Genomic DNA, 19,012 nt, shown 5'->3' with positions numbered 1-19,012 from the left:
TGGTAGAATAGTACCTATGTATTTCATATTATACTGTGTGCATATGGTTGACATCTAAGGGTTTCCCCTAGACAAATTTTTCATATAAACCATGTAACACAGACCTTGGGAGCTTGTTTGCCATCACTTGGAGCCTGGTTGAAAGATATACTCATGTAACAAGTAAATTTATCCAATATTAATTTTCACCCCATTTTTTTCTGTTTAAGTAGAGTAAAAGCTGTATGTGTTCCAGGAAACACACTCTTATAGAACATACAGTAATAAGTAAAACAGCAAAGCTGGGTGGAAATGAGATACATCCTGACCCCTCAGCATAATTTCATTCTCAGGACAGTTGATTTGCAGTCACTTGACAGATGCAGGAGTCAAAGGTGTTTGTGTATACCGCCACTTCATTCAGAGCAAGCAGTGTCACCGTAGACAGGGCATGGGGTCTCAGTCTAAGGCTGCAATATTACACTGAGAAGTCTGAGCCATAATCAGTATAATAATTATACAAAAAAGAAAAGTGACTTCAGAATTCAAAGAATTCAAAATGTCCTAGAAATAGAAATGCAATTTTCAATTTTCCGCAGCAGAAATTTCCGAACCAAACCAAAAAAACAGCAGTCATATAGTACGATTCTTTCATTTTACCCCCCCCCCCCCCCACAATAAAAATAAATAAATAAAAATAATATAAGAAATGAAAGCTGAGCTGTAATAGGTTCCTATGGGCAACAAAAAACCTTACTATAAGACAGAGTGATAAATCTCCACACAGTATTTAAAAAGCTGCTGTGGCCCATTTTCTGCTGCAGAAAATCTACAGTATTCCTGCCCTGTGTGAACATTCCCTAATATCAATTTTCAGCCCAGTTGTTATATTAAAGCCAGGATCAGAGAGTCTTGCCTCCTACAATCCACTCCATAGGATACTGTGGCTGTAGTGTGCTCTCTGCTCCCTGCTGCTGTCCATCACATAAGGTAGTGAATACTAGAAGTAGAAATAACGTTCAGCTTTGTTGTATGTGGAGAATTGCATAGGAGGAATGATAGCAGATATATGCTTGTTCCTGTATGTAAATGACTACTGTCAACTATTTTATTAATTGAATCTGTCAGAGAATGGAAAGTTGTTCAGGTTGGCAGGAAAATACTAAGGCTCTGAATCAAAGCTGCTGGCCCCTGAATGAATGAGGGCTGATGGCTGCTGGACCTGACACTAGCTAAAAGCTCACTTGGAGGGGTTCTGATCATTCCTCTGCCTCCTACGCTGAAAGCTTAGAAGGATTAGATGAGGCTGGGTAGGGAAATTGTGACTAGAGGACAGCTGGAGCATATGGTAATCTGTTGATTTTCTTAGTAATCTAAAAGCTGCCAGTATACCAGACAACTGGCCTGCTAAGAGGCAGATGGCAATGTTCTCTTGCAGGTCTTACAAAGTTTACAGCAAAGCATAGCAAAGTTTACTTATTTACAGACTGCTAAAGAACAAAGCCATAGCTCAGTCGTGTATGTCACCGCAAATACCTGCAAGGAGGGCCCATTAACCCTTGTATCACATCAGGTGAGCATTAGGAGTCATACCCATTGCTGCCTTATAGGGGTAGTTCACTAAAAAAACTTATTTCAAATCAACTGTTGCTAGAAAGTGCCAGAGATGTTTAATTCTACTAAAAAAAAAAAATCTTAAGTCTTCCAGTACTTATCAGCTGCTGTATGTCCTGCAGGAAGTGGTGTATTCTCTCTAGTCTGACACAGTGACACACTCTCTGCTGACACCTTTGTCCATGTCAGGTACTGTCTAGAGCAGTAGCAAATCTATTACAAATCTCTTTGACACCATTTGATATGAAAGACATTTTTTGTGAACTACCCCTTAAAGCAGACCTGTCAGCAGGTTTTAACAATTAAATTTATATAGCGCCAATACATTCTGCAGCACATTTTGATTCTGGAGGTACATACGCCGACATTACAGAGATACATGTAACCATTAGGTCAAACATCAGGATTGATGGCCCTGCTTCCAAGAGCTTACAGTATATGAAAGCTTGGTGTATAAAGTAAGGCCATGGTTGTATAGGGCTTCAGACTCTGACTCTGTGTATATCTTTGCTTTAATAACTGACCCCTGCAGTGCCCATATATCATGCCCCTATACAGCCATGGTCTTAGCTTATACACCAAACTTCTGCCCACAGGACCACTTTAAATGGACTGGTATGTTTAGCCAAGGCCCATCTCTAAAGACTCAAGGTTGTCACCTATGTGGGGAGATCTAGTGGAGGTTGATATTTTATAGATAGACTTCTCATTGTCAGTGTTGATGAATGTTTACAGCATGTATATTTCACTGAATATGAGACACATCTCCTTATACTTCCATACATATATTTACCACAATGTTTCTGCAGCGTGTCACATACTGTACATTTGTTTTATTTTATTTTTTATATTTATTGTCCCAAGGTCAAGGTTTTCTTTAGACTTTTTAAATTGCGTTGAGCTGTTCCATTCCTTAGCCCTGAGTCAGGCTGCAGGCATTGACAGATAGCAGTACTGGCAGAATTCTCAGTTGCTCCAACCATGGCTCAGCAGCTAACAGATGTACCTTTATGCAGAAAGCTATAATTCTATGGATGCTTATGAAGGTCACACTATAAAAGAGGCTTTAAAATAAATCTGCATTAGTCTACTTTAGACATATTCACTTTTATCCAGTGGCACAGTTATTGTTACTGGCTGCTTCCAAAAATACACCTATTTCTGTGGCCAGGACCATTCTTTCTATACACTTTTCTTTGCTATGTCACTGACTAGTACAATACTAATTTAAAAAAGGCTATCTGTCATCTTAAATTGTTGGTCAGAGCCATCCTTGCTAATTCCCAGATACCTTATCGTTCCATTTCCTGAAAGGCACAGAACCACCCTCTGCTCACACAGGGACCCAGATTTATCAATCAGACACCTTTATGTCTCGGGCAGATAACACCCAATTGTTCCTCAGAATGAGCTGTGATTGGTTGTTGTCTGTTTGAGACAAAAATGTGCCTGATTCTTGTCTCAGGCAGATTGATAAAGCTAGGCCATACATTTTTGGAGCATGTTTTCAGGCCACTTTATGTTTGTTTTTTACCCAGTTGAGTTAATTTGAATTATGTAGGAAAACACCTGACAGTCTGCATCTAAATTTAGATGAACAGCCACAATAATAAAATTAAAAAATTAATTATATATATATATAGTGCTGGTTTACATCTGAGAAATATTTTATTTTGATTACATGTTTTTATTGCATTTTTATTGCTTTCAATGATACTTGACAATTGCAAACACAAAAAACACCCTAAGGGTACAAACCCACTTGACGTATTTGCTGCGTGAATCAGTCTTAAAAATAAGAAGGCAAAACGCAGGTTGGCTTTATACAATTGTTCTGCGTTAAAATATGCAATTGCGTATTTTTGAAGCGTAAAGCTACATGCGTTTTTCGCACAGGTTGTTAACAACTGATGCTTTGCTAACAACAAGCTTCACGCTTCAAAAATACGCAATTGCGTATTTTAACTCAGAACAATTGTATAAAGCCAACCTGCGTTTTGCCTGCTTATTTTTAAGACTGATTCACGCAGCAAATACGTCAAGTGGGTTTGTACCCTAAAAAAGCTTCATAAGATGCTCTTGAAATTTGGCCCTTTTTTGCCTGTAAAACAAGTTTATTTAGAAGTACTTTAACATACGCCATGTGAACATAGTCTTTACACGTACCGGATCCGCAGTGGCCCCTTTAACCACCGCAGCCCTGGAGCATACATTACCTGCTCGGCTGTGTGAGGCTTCCGGCTCCCCTCGCTCCCCATCAGTCAATCAGTGCACGGCAGCACTGATTGGCTGATGAGGAGCTAGGGGAGCTGGGAGCTTCACACAGCCGCGGCGCCGAGCAAGTAATGTATCCTCCGGGGCTGCAGGTGGCAGGGGGTTAAAGGGGCTGGGTCACATATCTGCAGCGGAATGAAAATTCCGCTGCGGGTATGTGACCCCATAGAACTTTGCAGCGTGAAATCCGCTGTGGATCTGGTACGTGTGAAGCTACTCTTACAGTGGAATAGCTTTCTTTGTTTGTTAACATTGGAATTTGTGGCATCAAGATAAAATTTGGAAGGTTACCATAGCTCTTTAGCAAACCATACTCTCCATGTCTGGAATTTCCTTGAACATAGTTTGGGAATAATATTCTAGCATCAAAGGTAATAGAAAGGAATGGTTATATTCGCTGGTTCATTAAATATAGGTTTTCTTCTGATAGTTGGAAACCATTTAGAGTTATGGAAACCTTGCTGTAGTATGCATAGTCTGTCTGTAAATCCCCACAGACCATAAACTCTTCCCACACTGGAAATACCTTTAGGACTGGTGTACTGGAATGAACAAGTTGTGTTCTGTGTGCTGCAGGACTGGTATTTTCAGATGACTCCGAGTCTGCTGCTTAATATAGGCATATCTGTAGCTAAAACCCACAGTGGTCACGCTAGGATATTTGGCACTGGACGACAGCCCAAATAGTCATATCTGCTTCATTTATTTTTATCAAAGTATTCCTTCTCGTAAGATGCATTTCAACACCCACAGATGATATGTGATCTTTGTTGATGTTGAAAGTCCCATATGGAATTGTCCCAAATGTCTCCTGTAACAGCTATATGTTGTGTTCTCTTCACAGTGCATCTTTCCGAATTGTGTTATTCCTATGAATGTTTACCACAAGTCTGGCCACGTTTTTTTTTATTTTTATTTTTTTAGTTATCTTTAGAATTTTAAATGGGCTATTAACAATTTTGGGGAAATGTATATTATATCTAAATGTTACAACATATTAAAAAAAAAACTTTACTTTCTAAGGATAGACCTTTGTGCATTAGACTGTATGGTGTCTTATTGTTATTAGCAACCTTTCTGGGGTTAATACCTCCATATATATAGTATCCAATGGAGCATACCATGTCATGTTCCAAAAAAAGATCTGTATAAAATTAGAAATGTGAAGTACAGGAAGGATTCATGCACCTCTCTGCCATTATGGCTATGAGAACGTACAGCTACAATAAGTTCTACAATAAATGTAGGGCTGTTTTTGCATTTTTTACTGATTAATAATAAAATTTTATTGATAATTGTTTTTAATTAGGAACCATCATTATGTCAGAAGACTTACGAGATGCTTTAGACAACATGTATGATGCCAGGATCCCTAAGTTGTGGTACAAGATTTCCTGGGATTCTGCCACCTTAGGCTTTTGGTTTACAGAACTGTTGGAAAGAAATCAGCAGTTCCGAAGCTGGTTGTTCGATGGCCGTCCGAATCAATTCTGGATGACAGGGTTTTTTAACCCACAGGTAAAAGCTTCTAAAGGCAACTGTTTCCCATAATAATGTATTAGTTAAAGGCAATGTGTTATCAGAAAATATCCTATGGTGTCACTGTCATTAAAATTTTTATTGCAGAAATCAAAAGTACAGGTGATTTTAAGAAACTTTGTAATTGGGTTTATTAGGCGAAAAATAAATTTTTATCATGAAAAAGCAGTTTGAAGCTCTCCCCCCTGTCTTCATGGTTTTCCTATGGAGAGAGAAAGTAAAAGCAGCAAAACAGGACAACAAACAGTTAATTTACATTCACATCACAGGCTCTCTCCTCTGACAGTCACCACTGACCTCTCTGACCTCTGAATAGGGCTCTGAATAGCTCCCCTGCTGAGCAATTCTTTGTTCTCCCTCTCAGCTGCCGCTAATCTCGCTCCTTCCCCCTCCCCTCTTCATAGACCAGACAGATCCGACTGATGAAAAAACAGTCGAGATTTCCTGATTCTAAGGAGTAGATGACAGAAAGGAGAGGAGGGGGGACCTGGGAAAAGGCTTTTTACATGCAGATAATGGCATATTTGGCTAATAAACCCAATTACAAAGTTTCATAAAATCGCCTGGACTATTTATTTCTGCAAAAAAAATTTTAACGACCGTGACTCTTTAAGTAAAATTTTGTGTTCAACATATTTTTAAGAATTTTTGGTGGTTATTATCTAACTATTTATGCAATAAAACAATCTTGTAATTTAGCAGTTTTCATTCTCACCACAAGTACTAAAACTAAAGCCCCTTCTACACAAGCCCCTATTTCTAAAACTAAAGCCCCTATGGAACTAAAGCCCCTACCTGTCAGGGCAGCGCTTGCTTACTTCTCGTTCCCCGCTAGCTGCCGGCGTTATTACACTCGCTGACAGCAAGCAGGTAAGAGTCGGGGGGGGGGGTTGCGGGGAGCTGTAGGGGGCTGCCTGGGTGATCGCTAGATCATCTGGGCAGCCCATGGAAGATAGCGGTGGTCTGCTGACGCTGCGCCTATTGCATGTTGCTGCTATCATGAAAATTTCTTTTTTAACATTCAAAGACAACGATCAGCTGACATCGTGCATGTCGGCTGATAGTTGCCTTCTATTATACGAAGGCACGAATACGGCCGATAATCGTTCTGTGTAATAGGGCCTTTAGCCTCCTGCCAGTCAAGGAAGAAAGTTGATGATCTCCAGCTTCATAAAACGTACTCTTTATTTACTTCGGCAACATCATAAAATTACACACATTTAAAAACACGCCGACGCGTTGCGAGGTAGACCCTCTTAATCATGGCACATAATACAAGTATACAGGGAAATAAATACCCTTAACATGATGTAACGTCTCCTATGGGAGCCAACCACGCCTATGGATAACACCTGACTCCTGGAGGCCACATGACCTACTCACATCAGGCTATGGGAAAAATGCGTACCGGATCAGACTAATGCATTATCAGTATACAAAAAATAAATCACTCTTATAGTTTAGTCCCTTTGGGTACCTTGTCCCAAACTTCAGAATCCAGTAGGCTTCCCGTTTCCTTAGGAGACCCTCCCAATCGCCCCCTCTGTGGGGTCTATTAACACGTTCCAAAGCACTAACCTGTAAGGTGTCTGTAATCCCATTATGACAGTCTATGAAATGTTTTGAAAGACCCGAAACGGATCTACGTTGGACTCCCTGACTAGAATTTTTTATATCTATAAGATGTTCTCCTATTCGTTTTCTTAGTTTTCTGATGCTAGAACCAATGTATTGTACATTGCACGCTGTGCATTGCACTAGGTAAATGATGTGAGTAGACGTACAATTAATGAATGATTTAACCCTATGGCTCAGTCCCGTACTACAAGAGGTGACCACTGACTGTTTTTTCACAAACGCACACAAACCGCATCTAGGTTTGTGTCAACCTTTAGCCTCCTGCACCCTTTGAAATTTACTCTGCACGGGTCTGAGGTCACGAGACATGCTTACAAATGTGACCTATACAATGAAATGGGGCCTGGAGAGGTTCATTGTATTTACACCCATGGTGCTTCCTGTAAAACATATCAATAAATACTATTAAAATGTGCTAAAATAGGAAAATTTACAATCAGAAAATAGAAACAGATAAAGTTTCAGATTCTGGATCTAATCAGTAAAAAAACATTAGAGATTATGAGTCATTTGAGATTAGACATTATAGTTTCTTCTAACTACGGTTTATTCCTTTTATTCCTATTCATTATGTAATGAAATGTTCTGCAGCTTTGTAATATACTTTGTGTTTCAACTCTTATAATTTACTAGACCTCTGCTTTTTGTTATGGAATTTATTTATTCATTTAGCATTTATTGGTTAGGTCACCAGTCACAGGTGCATTTAAAAGGAGAGCTTTGCTATCATCTGCAATCCCTCCATCTGTTATTCAGACCTGATCAGGACTGCTAACAAAAAAAAACACAATTCTATGTAGAGTAAAAATTCAAAGAATATACATTTGATTTTTATGTAATGAACTTGGTATCCTAATGATCATAGTGTGCATTAATCTTCATGGTAGAAATATCTGACCCTTATACATATTGCAAACCTTCTCACCTAATCAAACACATTTTTCCCAATAGGGTTTCCTGACGGCTATGAGGCAAGAAACTACCCGAATGAATTTGTCAAAAGGCTGGGCTCTAGACAGTGTGATTTTACATAATGATGTCACCAAAATGATGAAAGAAGATGTCAATGCACCTCCTCCAGCTGACATTGGGGGCGTATATATTTATGGATTGTTTCTTGATGGTGCTGGCTGGGACCGCAGAAACACTAAGCTAATGGAGGCTCAACCAAAGGTAAGGTATACAAGATAATGGTGGCGGAGGAAATTTCAGTGATAAAGATGCATGAACCTCAAGCACACTCGGGTTCATCCAAACGCAGATGCTTGGCATTTGGCTGGTGGCTGAAGAGGATGGATGCAGCCCTAGGGAGTCCTGGAAAACATGGATACAGCCTTTGGCTTTGTCCATGTTTTCCAGGCAGCCTTAGGGCTGCATCCAACTTCTTCAGCAAACAGTAATCAAATGCCGAGCATGCTCGAGGTTTGCTCATCTCTAGTCAGTGACAGTGATGTGACTCAAAACTGGGTTTGTTTAGTTAGTGTACTGCTGAGATATGATTAATAACTCTGTATAACTATATCAAGGAACAATACAGAAATTGTTTTCCTGACCTTCTTAATCTATTTAACGTTGTATCAATAACAAGTGTAAATCTTCTATGCTTAGAGGGGGAAAAAAAGTCAAAACCAAGAGCAGCAAGACTGTGAAACTCTTTGCCTGAGGAAATTGTCAATATGAACTCAATAAATGACCTGAAAAGCAGCCTGCATAACTTTCTCGAGTATAGTAAGATTATAAGTTATAGCTACTAGATTCTTGTGAAGGGTTGTTGAATTCATTACTAGATTTTAAGTCAGAAGGGACATTTTTTCAAAGATGAGAAAATTTGCTTTTACCTCATGGAAATTTGTCTCTTAGATTAGAATTGTTGGGTTAAGGATTGAACTAGATGGAGGCATGTCTGTTTTTGGGCCTTACTGTGTTACTATAAAATCAACCAGAAAAACAGATTTACTCTTCACCTATTTGGAGTGAACTTCAATGTTAGTGGTCCCTAACCTGTGGTTTATTTTCCAGCTCTGCATGATTACAACTACATCTCCTTGCCTGCAGCTGGATATAGTGATAATCAAAGTGCTGCAACAGATGCAAGGCCACACGTTGGTGACCACAAAGTAGGGTAGACTGCAGGTGTAACTAGAGTCCTGAGAGCCCTAGGTCAAATTTTGCTCCCCCCCCAAGCATGTACACATAACAATACAATATGTAAGACACTTTTCCATGCATTATAAGGCTATGTTCACACTGCGTATGAATCCGTCGGTAGTGCGAACCGCGAATATACGCACGTAGTTTTGAGGTTGATGCGTTCACTTGAAAGTATACGATATACGCCCGCACAGTGCACACTACGTATAAGCTTACGGCCGGATTGTATACGGCGCCGTGAAAAATGAACAAGACCATTGTTTGAGGACGGAAATGTTGAAACTCACGGCCGTGGATTTCCATGCGGTCCCGTACGAAGTACTTATTTCAGCCAAATTGAACTTGATTTTTCGATCCAAAAGGTTCTGTGTGGTTTACGGGGCTGGGCGAAGATTTCCAAGTAAATGACCTGCCTCAGATCGCTTCGAAACAAGCTAGGGAAGCATAACTGTACTGCGGGTGTATTTTCGCACGCCCGTAGTTTCAGCCGCACATGTACGGCGGCGTACGATCTACGGACGGATTCGTACGCAGTGTGAACATAGCCTAAAACTGTATACCTAAATATAAATTAGTTATACAGTTCCAAATAACACCAGTATATGAAGAGCAAATATCATCATATATAATATTATAAGGCTATGTTCACACACCATACTTTTTATGAAAAGAACGACCGTTATTTTTAATTTACGCAACGGCTTTTCTTTTCATAATGCAATCACTTCCACTGAAGCCGAGTGTCTCATCGGAGAAGCTCGGAGACGCTCGGCTGCTGGGAGAGCTTGAGAGGAATGACAGAGGCTTCAGGTACTTCCGGAGCCTCTGTACTTCCGGAGCCGGGAACGAGCCAGGAGGCGCGCGGAGGCCGGGAACGGGCCCCAGGTAAGTTAACTGCTTGGTTTTTTTAAATTTAGCTGCAGTTAACCCCTGCAAGGGATGCTTACTACAGGGAGATTGCCTACAAGGGGAGTACTACAGGGTCAAACACCATGGAAATACTATCTGAGGCTGTCTGCAAGCAAAAAAAAAGAAAATCGAGATTTAAGTCAATAACTGTCCGTAACATTACGTTTTTGAGATTTTATTTTTTGCCCATTTTTTCCAGCTATAGGTGAAAGGTAATAGCAATAGTCTACAGAAATTTTAATTGTATAAGAATGATTGCAGAATGTCATACTTTTTTATGTATCACCAATGTACATATTGTAACCAGCCTCCAGTCTATGGAGAGTGATACAATGTAACCTCACCTCATAATGTGCATGGTATAGAACCCTTCACACACAGTCACTGATGTCCTCATGTCCTTTTATTGTCATTTCATTTTTGATTTTCTTTCAATCACTGGAATTAAAACCTGCAGCTAAGAGTAAGTTTACCAGTCATTCTGGCACAAGCCTTTAAAGCCAGTTCAGCACCTTTGATATTTTGTTTTTGCAACTGATTTTAAATCAATTGGGGTTGTATTAGTAAAATGTCATAGTGCTGGCTGTTATCCCAAAATCTGTACACTGAGTTGCTTGCAATCCCCTAATCCCTACATATAGCAGCCATGTATTAAAGCAGGACATAGCTGTAACAGCTGTGCAATCATTGATATTTAACTCTGATCCTACAAAAAAAATAAGGTATTGTTAAAGTGCCCAGCATATGAAATGTACAAAAATGAAGGAACAATAATAATAATAAAAAAATCTACATTATTAAACATATCTTTGAGCGTGGGCAAGGGAATCTATACCCTTTGGTATAATGGGCATTTATGAATAATTGTTAGCCAAACAGTTTTAATATTTCATTCTATTTTATTTAATAATATATACAGTTTTCTCTTTTTTACTGTTCAGTAAAACACTTTAAAGTGATACTGTCGCCGCTTTTCTGTGTGAGGACTTCTCTACACAGCTGTAAAGCCCTAAATTCATACCTTACTTTATAATAGATTTCTTGGTGCTTGATCCAGTGAAAAATGCTTTTTATCATTGGTGGTTTGTGCCACCTGGGCGGGTCTTCATGTCCACAGCACCATTTAGCCCCGCTCACATCGGGGCCATAGGTCCCACCCCTCCGTGACTTCATTGGCCTCTAGTACCCACCCCCTCAGTAACCATTGCAAAGAGCCAGCCTAGAGGTCTAGGCCCCAACCCCTTTAGGCTGGTCTATTGCAATGCATGCCAAGGGGGTGAGGCCTAGATGATGACATCATGAAGGGGTGGGGCCTATGGTATTGATTGAGGCGGGGCTAAGTGACGCTGTGGACGAGAAGCTCTGCCCAGGTGGCACAAACCCACCAACGATAAAAAGCATTTTTCACTGGACCAAGCACCAAGAAATCTATAGTAAAATAATGTATGAAAACTTTGGAATTTAGGCTTTACAGCTGTATATATTAATAGGAATCAATATATATTAGTGGGAATGCTTGGGTTCATTTAGTCCTTCATAAAAGGTGATTCAGGGCAATTTAAAAATCAAAAAATAAAAAACAGTCACCTGCCCCTATTCCCTGCAGCTACGGTTCTGGTTTCTCTTAGTCACCACCACTTCCTGGTTTTCACCCATTCGGCCAGTGACTGGCTTGGGCTGGTCACCGTTGGGAGATGTCAGAACGGCAGATTTGGGAAATCAGGGCAGGTGAGTGTTCTCTTTTTATTTTTAAATTACAAAAGGTCACTTACTTGTTTTCTTTCTGGGACTGGAATACTCCTTTAAGCCCAGAAAGAATAATATTCAAACATGGTGAGATTAAAATAGTTGTCAAGTTTGGGCAATCCTTCTTACTGTAAGGACACCTCACAGACAGCTGTTATCAGTAAGGCAAGTGAACAGTCCACTAAAATCAGTAAGTTATCAATTTCATACTCTAATGGTCTCTTTCTCTGCTTCGGGGGGTACAAGTGAGCGATCAATGAGATCAGCACTCGTTTGCGGTATTATTACACAGCACGAAAAATCTAGCGGGCAGGCTGCACAGATGATCCTTGCATCATTTGTGCAGCCCGGGAAACTGACAGCACAGATATGTATGTATCTGTGCTGTCAGATCGCTGTCTATAATTACTGTACATCTACGCTGCTTGCATCCAGGTCTCTTGTCTGTATCTTCAGGCCCCACCCCCTGAGGCTGTCAATCATTCTGGAGGAGATGGAGCCTGAAGTTAGACTGCATGCCCACGTTCCGTGTTCCTCATGGAACACGGAGGTGGAATGCCTGTAACAGACTCTCCCCTGCCTGAGCAGCATCTGTAATTAGATGCTGCGAGCTTGCGAACTGTACAGATCCGGCTGATTCATTACAGCGCAGTGCATATCTGTACAGTTCCCCCACTCCCAGCATCTAATTACAGATGCTGCCTTGGCGGGGGAGACTCCATTACAGGCATTCCACGTCAGTGTTCCGTGAGGAACAAGGAACGTGGGAATGCAGCCTTACAGCCAGCGACTGGAGGACTGAAGAGACATGCCGAGTCACAAGCAGCGCAGATGTAAGTATACACTGCTGCTTGTGATTTTTAAACTGATAGCACAGATATATACATATCTGTGCTGTCAGTTTTCATTTATTGTTACACAGGTCAATGTGTGTGGCTGGCAATGATAAATGTCAAAGCCTGCTCTAAAGACCTGATTAGCCAAGGATAATTTTCCCCGTCCTCAGCTGATTGGTATCACTTTTACAAGGGCTGATTATCGACCACACAAGCATTTCTAGCAACTCCTGGCCAAAGGTCATTAAAGTGTACCTGTCAGTAGGTAATGAATAAAAAATATATATGAAGGCTTGTACTTACTACCTGCATCCCTGCTGGTGGGTTATTTTCAAATTCTGCCTCTTCTGGTCCCAGTAATAGCCTCCTTTCCTCAGAAGTCTCTCTAGCAGTTCTCAAAAATGGAATGGGTGTTCCCTTAGCGGGTATGATACACTCCTTTACACTGCATGAGGGAAGTCCTGCCCACACTCTCCACTCTTTACAGGGACAAGGGAGGAGCACAGTAATAACGGACTGGGCTGTGGTAGATGAAAACTTATGCAACAAAAATGTGTCTTTTATTTACAGTGTAGAAAGTACATGCACCGTAAGCTGCAATGCTGTACCAGTATATTCATATAATACTCAGTCCAACAGTCTTAATGGAAAGTGGAAAGCAACAGGTCCCTTCATGCATAATAACAGATCAGCTTCAGTTTCCCACTTTCAGAGGGATATGCTGTATAGGTATGAAGCAAAAGGTTTACCATGATTCAGACACTTTCCCGGATAGTTTTACCGTTATGTGGACAGTCAGTTCTCCCTCACTCAACGCATTTACTGCTATAAAAATTCATCAGGAGCAGTGATAGGAGCAATATGGAGAAATATCGGCATGACTCCGAGGACTTCACAGCCCATCCTCCACTCAGCACAGGCTGTTTGCTAATGCCATCCTGTCTATGTAAGAGAAGAGAGTGGTCCTTCTTATTTTCATTGTGTGGCAGACCCTGCCTGCCCCAGAAGACCCAGCTGTCAGTCACCATTCGGTGCACAAACAATTGAATAGTGAATGCGCTCAGTATGGACATGGATGACTTGGGGGCCCAGGAGCAGTAGGGAGGCTGAGGCTTCATCCACTGCACCCACTGCACTGCATCCCCCACACTGCATTTCCCTCTCCACCCCTCAGACATTAGTAGCGCCTCAGCTCAGCACATGCAGACAGTCTGGCATTATTGAGACAGCGCTATCCAGTATTGCTTAGGGTGGGAGGACTGCTCCGTCAGTCTCTCAGTCCTGCGCTGTTCAGTTGCTTGTCTGCCCACATTGAGCCCATCCACATAACTAGGCCTTCCCCACACTTTTACTGTTTCGCCCTGTAGTCTCATATAGTAGCCAACCCTCCCCCATAGTCTCTTATATAGTAACTAGAGATGAGCGAACCTGCCAAGGCTGTTCTCCTTGAGTTCAGTGATTACTGTGTTTTGTTGGTCGAGTTCGTATGAACCTGAACTCTCGGCTGTCAGAAGCCGAGAGTTCAGGTTCATGCGAACTCGAACCTCGGCAGGTTCGCTCATCTCTAATAGTATCCAGCCCTCCCCTGTAGTCTCATATAGTAACCAGCCCCCCCCTGTAGTCTCATATAGTAGCCAGCCCTTCCCATAGTCTCATATAGTAGCCAGCCCTTCCCATAGTCTCATATAGTAGCCAGCCCTCCCTCATAGTCTCATATAGTAGCCAGCCCTTCCCATAGTCTCATATAGTAGTCAGCCCTTCCCATAGTCTCATATAGTAGCCAGCCCTTCCCATAGTCTCATATAGTAGCTAACCCACCCCCATAGTCTCTTATATAGTAGCCATGGTGGGCCAGATGTAATTCAAACTCTGAATTGCCTGGTGGGCCAAAAATAATGGCACCACGGGCCAGAGTTTGACATGACTAGCTTAGGTAAAGAAATATTACATGACTTACAAACCTTTGTAGGTTGAATTCCCCTTTCTTTTATAACTGGTAATATAATGTATGAATGAACTTGGTGGTGTTACATCTGTGTATACAGCTCTCGGTACACTTCTTTACTGTAACCAGAGAATAAGACTTCTGTGACGGCTCTGACTTTGGTTGACAGTGCTGTCAGTGGAATACCACGCTGCTTTCTGTGCACGCTATATTTACTACAATTTAGGGAATGTAACTCTTATCACTAAAGTTGGCAATGAAAAGCATTTTTTTCATGAAGGATTATAGACTACCGGTTTCACTGATTAAATGCTGTCATTTTTAGTTTTTTATTCATTTGCAACTGTCACAGTCTGTTTCATATGACATGTTTCAACAGGAGCGGGACTGAGACTTCATTTAGTGGCAATCTCTGCTTATACAGGCCTGCCTCTCTGACACCTATAGGGTCTGAGAATTACACAGGCCACATGCAGCTGTTTGGTTTAAATGTCTAGAACATATTGTTCTGAGAGAAGACTATGTCAAATCTGAAAATATTGTGCATGTCTGCTTTCCCTTTGATACCCTGCTCTTAACTTGACCCACTTACAAGATATATAGGATATTTACACCTAAGCCTTTTTAATTTTGTTAAAAACCATTAACTATTTTATACATAGTGTTTGAGATGCAGCCTTGTTCATATGCGTCTACATGCATGCAGCCACATTATAGATTGCTTATACATGCAGTCTTAAGGCTGTGTTCACACATAGCGTTTATTTCGATTTTGACTGTATTTTGCAGTAAATTGAGCAGTGGCAGTAAAATAGCACCATTTTTGCTGTGATCCTGTCAAAATCTGCACAATTCCTGCACAATTCGAATCAAAATCGCATCATTAACACAAAATGAACATCATGTGTCGACACAGACCAAGGTTTTGTTCACACAACACACTTTTTATGAAAAGAACGGCCATTGTGTTCAACTGAAACAACAGCCGTTCTTTTCATACTGCAATGCATTTAAGTCAATGAAAATGTCTATTGTTTCACACAAAGTACAAAACAACAGCTGTTTGCGAAAGTCATTGAAATAATGATCATGTCAATTATTTCCAGCCGTTGTCCACAGACTTCACTGCATTTTTTATTCAAAAGAACGGCCATTGTTTGATCCTCAAAACCATTTCCGTGTTATTGGTTACAGCCGCATGCCAGTCATTAGTTACACTAAGCTGACTATGTACAATACTGTGTGGAAGTTACACAATGGTACCAATAAGGGACATAACAAACCTATTGGGGCGCACAATTACTGTAAAGGCAGAATGTTGAGTATTACCCCTTATTACCATCCAGTAAGAGATCTAATAATAGAGAGAAACTTGTTACTATAACATATTATCCTGTATGACCGAACAATGATCACAAGTTGTTCTGACACACTGATAAAGTAATTCTATATCATAAATACTAAACACTGGGGTTGGGTATTTGAGACTGAATAAGTGTCCTTTGTTAGGGTTATCCAAGGATTTTTCGCTTTTGAAGACCCAGAGTAAAACCACTGTTCTAATTTATATTAGCATCGTCTCTCTGTATGAGACCATGTTTTACAAAGCAGACCATGCTTGCTAATCTGTAGTCTCTGAAATCTGATGCATCTAAAGTGAAGGAGCTGATGAACCCATCGATTTGTGTTCTGATTCACATATCTCATTACTGCTGCTAGAACCCAGTCCCAGAGTCTGCCCACTGCCCACTTTGCCGAGATACAAGGATATCTTAAGCTGTAGAGGAGCTGTGATAAATAAGGTCAATTATGTTGTAATTAACAGCTGTCCCAGGATGCACAAACAGCCAGGACACGCCAACTTTCCGCAGCTTGTGCTATAAATAACATTCTGTTTCTTAGATTTTTAGCATTGCAGGCAGCGAAATTAGTGGCAAAATGGTTCTTATACATTACTAGAGAGGAGCAAACCAGATTCGTTCTGTTTTGTAATCTGGTTTGTAATAGATGTACACGTGTTTTCCAGGCATTTTCAAGACTGTCCCCAGGCGGTATCCTCCCACTGAACGGAGAGGGCAGCTTGAGGGATACGAGCACAGAACAGTTTTGCTTTGCATAAAACAAAACAAATCTGCTTCACTCATCTCTATACATTAACAGTAGAGATGAGCAAACTTTTTAAAAGCTCGGTTCGGCAGATTTGCTGAACTTTAGCGTAAAGTTTGAGTTTGTGTGACCTGAACCCTAAAAACTGCGCTAAAGCAGCTAAACAATTGCAGGCTTTTAGCAGTTGTATTGTGGATCAAAAAATGTGCTTATTTATACTTACCCCTTCGCACTCCCCTGGTGTCCTTCATCTTCGGTGTCTGGAGTCCCAGGCAACTGCCAGAATCCCGCTCAGCCAATCACTAACAGCACCACAGACAGTAATTGGCTGAGTGGGCTGTCACTCTTGTCTCGAGTGTGACAGCCTGCTCAGCCAATCACTTGTCATGGTGCTGTCCTTTCCTAACCAGTGATTGGTTATGCGGGTTGACACTCTCCTGCTCAGCCATTAATTGACTGACTGAGATGGGACAGCTCTGCGGCCAGTGATTGGTTGAGTGAACGGTCACTCTTGAGATAAGTGAGGCAGTCTGCTCAGCCAATCATTGGCTGCGATGCTGTCCCATCTCAGTCAGTGACTGACTGAATAGGCTGGAAACAGCTGAAGACTCAGAAGACCTGGAGGAGGACACCAGGGGAGCTTGGACAGGTAAGAAAACCCTTTCTTTGTTTTTTAGCTGTGTGGCTGCCATCTTCCCAAACCTGTTCTGAACTTTGCAAAAAGTTTTTTTATTATTTGCAATGTTTGACATGAATCTGGCTTTGGGGAGTTTGGCTCACTCATCTCTGATTACCATAAATAATATATAAGAAGCAGCAAAGCTGTAACAAAAGACAGTAAGACTGAAATTGTATTTGTACGGCAGATAGGTTATTTGTACCGGGTACTGTTTGTGCTTCTCTGGACAGCTTTGAAACGTGTCTAGCAGCATAGTTTGGCTAAATGGAGACAGATGTACAGATTTATTAGGCTGTGTTCACATGTGGCATTTCTGTTGCATTTTTTATTCCTTTTTATGCTATTTTGCCACGAAAAATAGTTAGGAATGATTTGTAAATTCTGCTCTTGGTATTTAGTTTGTAATAAATAGGTTAGATGTATTGTATAGTGAAAACAATTATTTTGCTCAAGAATTGTTCCCTTCTTTTTTTATCTTTCCAGGTGCTGTTTACCAATCTGCCTGTAGTTCATGTCTATGCAATAAGTACCACTGGTCCTTCAGACCCCAAGAAACAGCTGAGTGCCCTCTACTCCTGCCCAGTGTACAAGAAGCCCCGAAGGACTGACCTGACTTATGTTTTCTCCTTGTACCTGAAAACTGTGTTTGTGCCAGACCACTGGACCATGAGAGGTGTTGCTCTTCTTTGTGACAACAAATAAATGACTTTCCTGGATAGTTTGGAACAAAAATCCCCAAGATCTGGAATTATAAGTGCAATAACAATGTTATAACTGGAATGATCTGGGTATATATTGCATATCTATGGCATGGGTTATAAACAATGAATGCAATCACACTATATTACAATCACTGTCTCGATTACATTGGATTAAAATATATTTGTCATCATCTGTTCAGCACCATACCATAGGGAAGAACAGCATTGTAACCTTACATCAAGTGAGCCAGATTTATTTTGCATGTCTCTACTTTTTTATTTCTTCTGTTCTGTAAGTGCCTTCTAAAGCTTAAATGAAAACATTGTGTAATGGATTTTTTTCATTCCTTTCAGTATATTTTACATTAACAATTCTTTTCATAAAATTAAAGCTTATCCCTAATCATAGACCTGTGTGTAACTTATATATATGTCTGATGTGATGTTAACTAAATAATACTGATGAGGAGCCAGATTATCCACATAATCTTTATGCAGTAGGCATATGCACAGTGAGTGACCTAGTGTTTCAGTCTTATAGTGTATGGAAATATGATGACACAGTATAATAGGAATTATTGGAAATGCTAATTGGGAGCATTGCCAGTATATAAATAAAAAAATTCTAAAACTATATAAATGAGATTACTGTGCATAGTACTTCCTGATGAAGACACAAGGTAATACAGCAGATTCAGATAATACAAGCAGATACAAGAATGATAAGTCTAACCTGGTGCAGAACAATATTTTTCATATCCATGTAAATGGCTAAGGGTTCATTCATAGTGCTATATTTCCATATATTTGATATTTATAGGGGTGTTCTTTTCTAACATAGTTAAACTAGTAGGACTTGCCAAGATAAATATTTTTGCATATACATTCACATGGC

General features: G+C 40.5%; 1 protein-coding gene across 6 annotated transcripts in view; it reads left to right on the top strand.

Moving 5' to 3' along the window:
• The window catches only part of LOC138783454 (dynein axonemal heavy chain 5-like), a 245,444-nt gene extending 226,980 nt beyond the window's left edge, over positions 1 to 18,464 (top strand). For all 6 annotated transcript variants that reach the window (XM_069958163.1, XM_069958164.1, XM_069958166.1 and 3 more), the window contains 3 exons: positions 5,177 to 5,385; positions 7,996 to 8,217; positions 17,900 to 18,464. In XM_069958163.1, coding sequence (XP_069814264.1) covers positions 5,177 to 5,385; positions 7,996 to 8,217; positions 17,900 to 18,118 — 650 coding nt within the window. In that variant the 3' untranslated portion in view covers positions 18,119 to 18,464. The remainder of the gene's footprint in view (positions 1 to 5,176; positions 5,386 to 7,995; positions 8,218 to 17,899) is intronic.
• The last annotated feature ends 548 nt before the right edge of the window (positions 18,465 to 19,012 follow it).

Source organism: Dendropsophus ebraccatus, chromosome 2, assembly GCF_027789765.1.
Source record: "Dendropsophus ebraccatus isolate aDenEbr1 chromosome 2, aDenEbr1.pat, whole genome shotgun sequence".
NCBI classification, from domain to species: Eukaryota; Metazoa; Chordata; class Amphibia; order Anura; family Hylidae; genus Dendropsophus; species Dendropsophus ebraccatus.
This window is presented reverse-complemented; position numbering and strand designations above follow the sequence as displayed.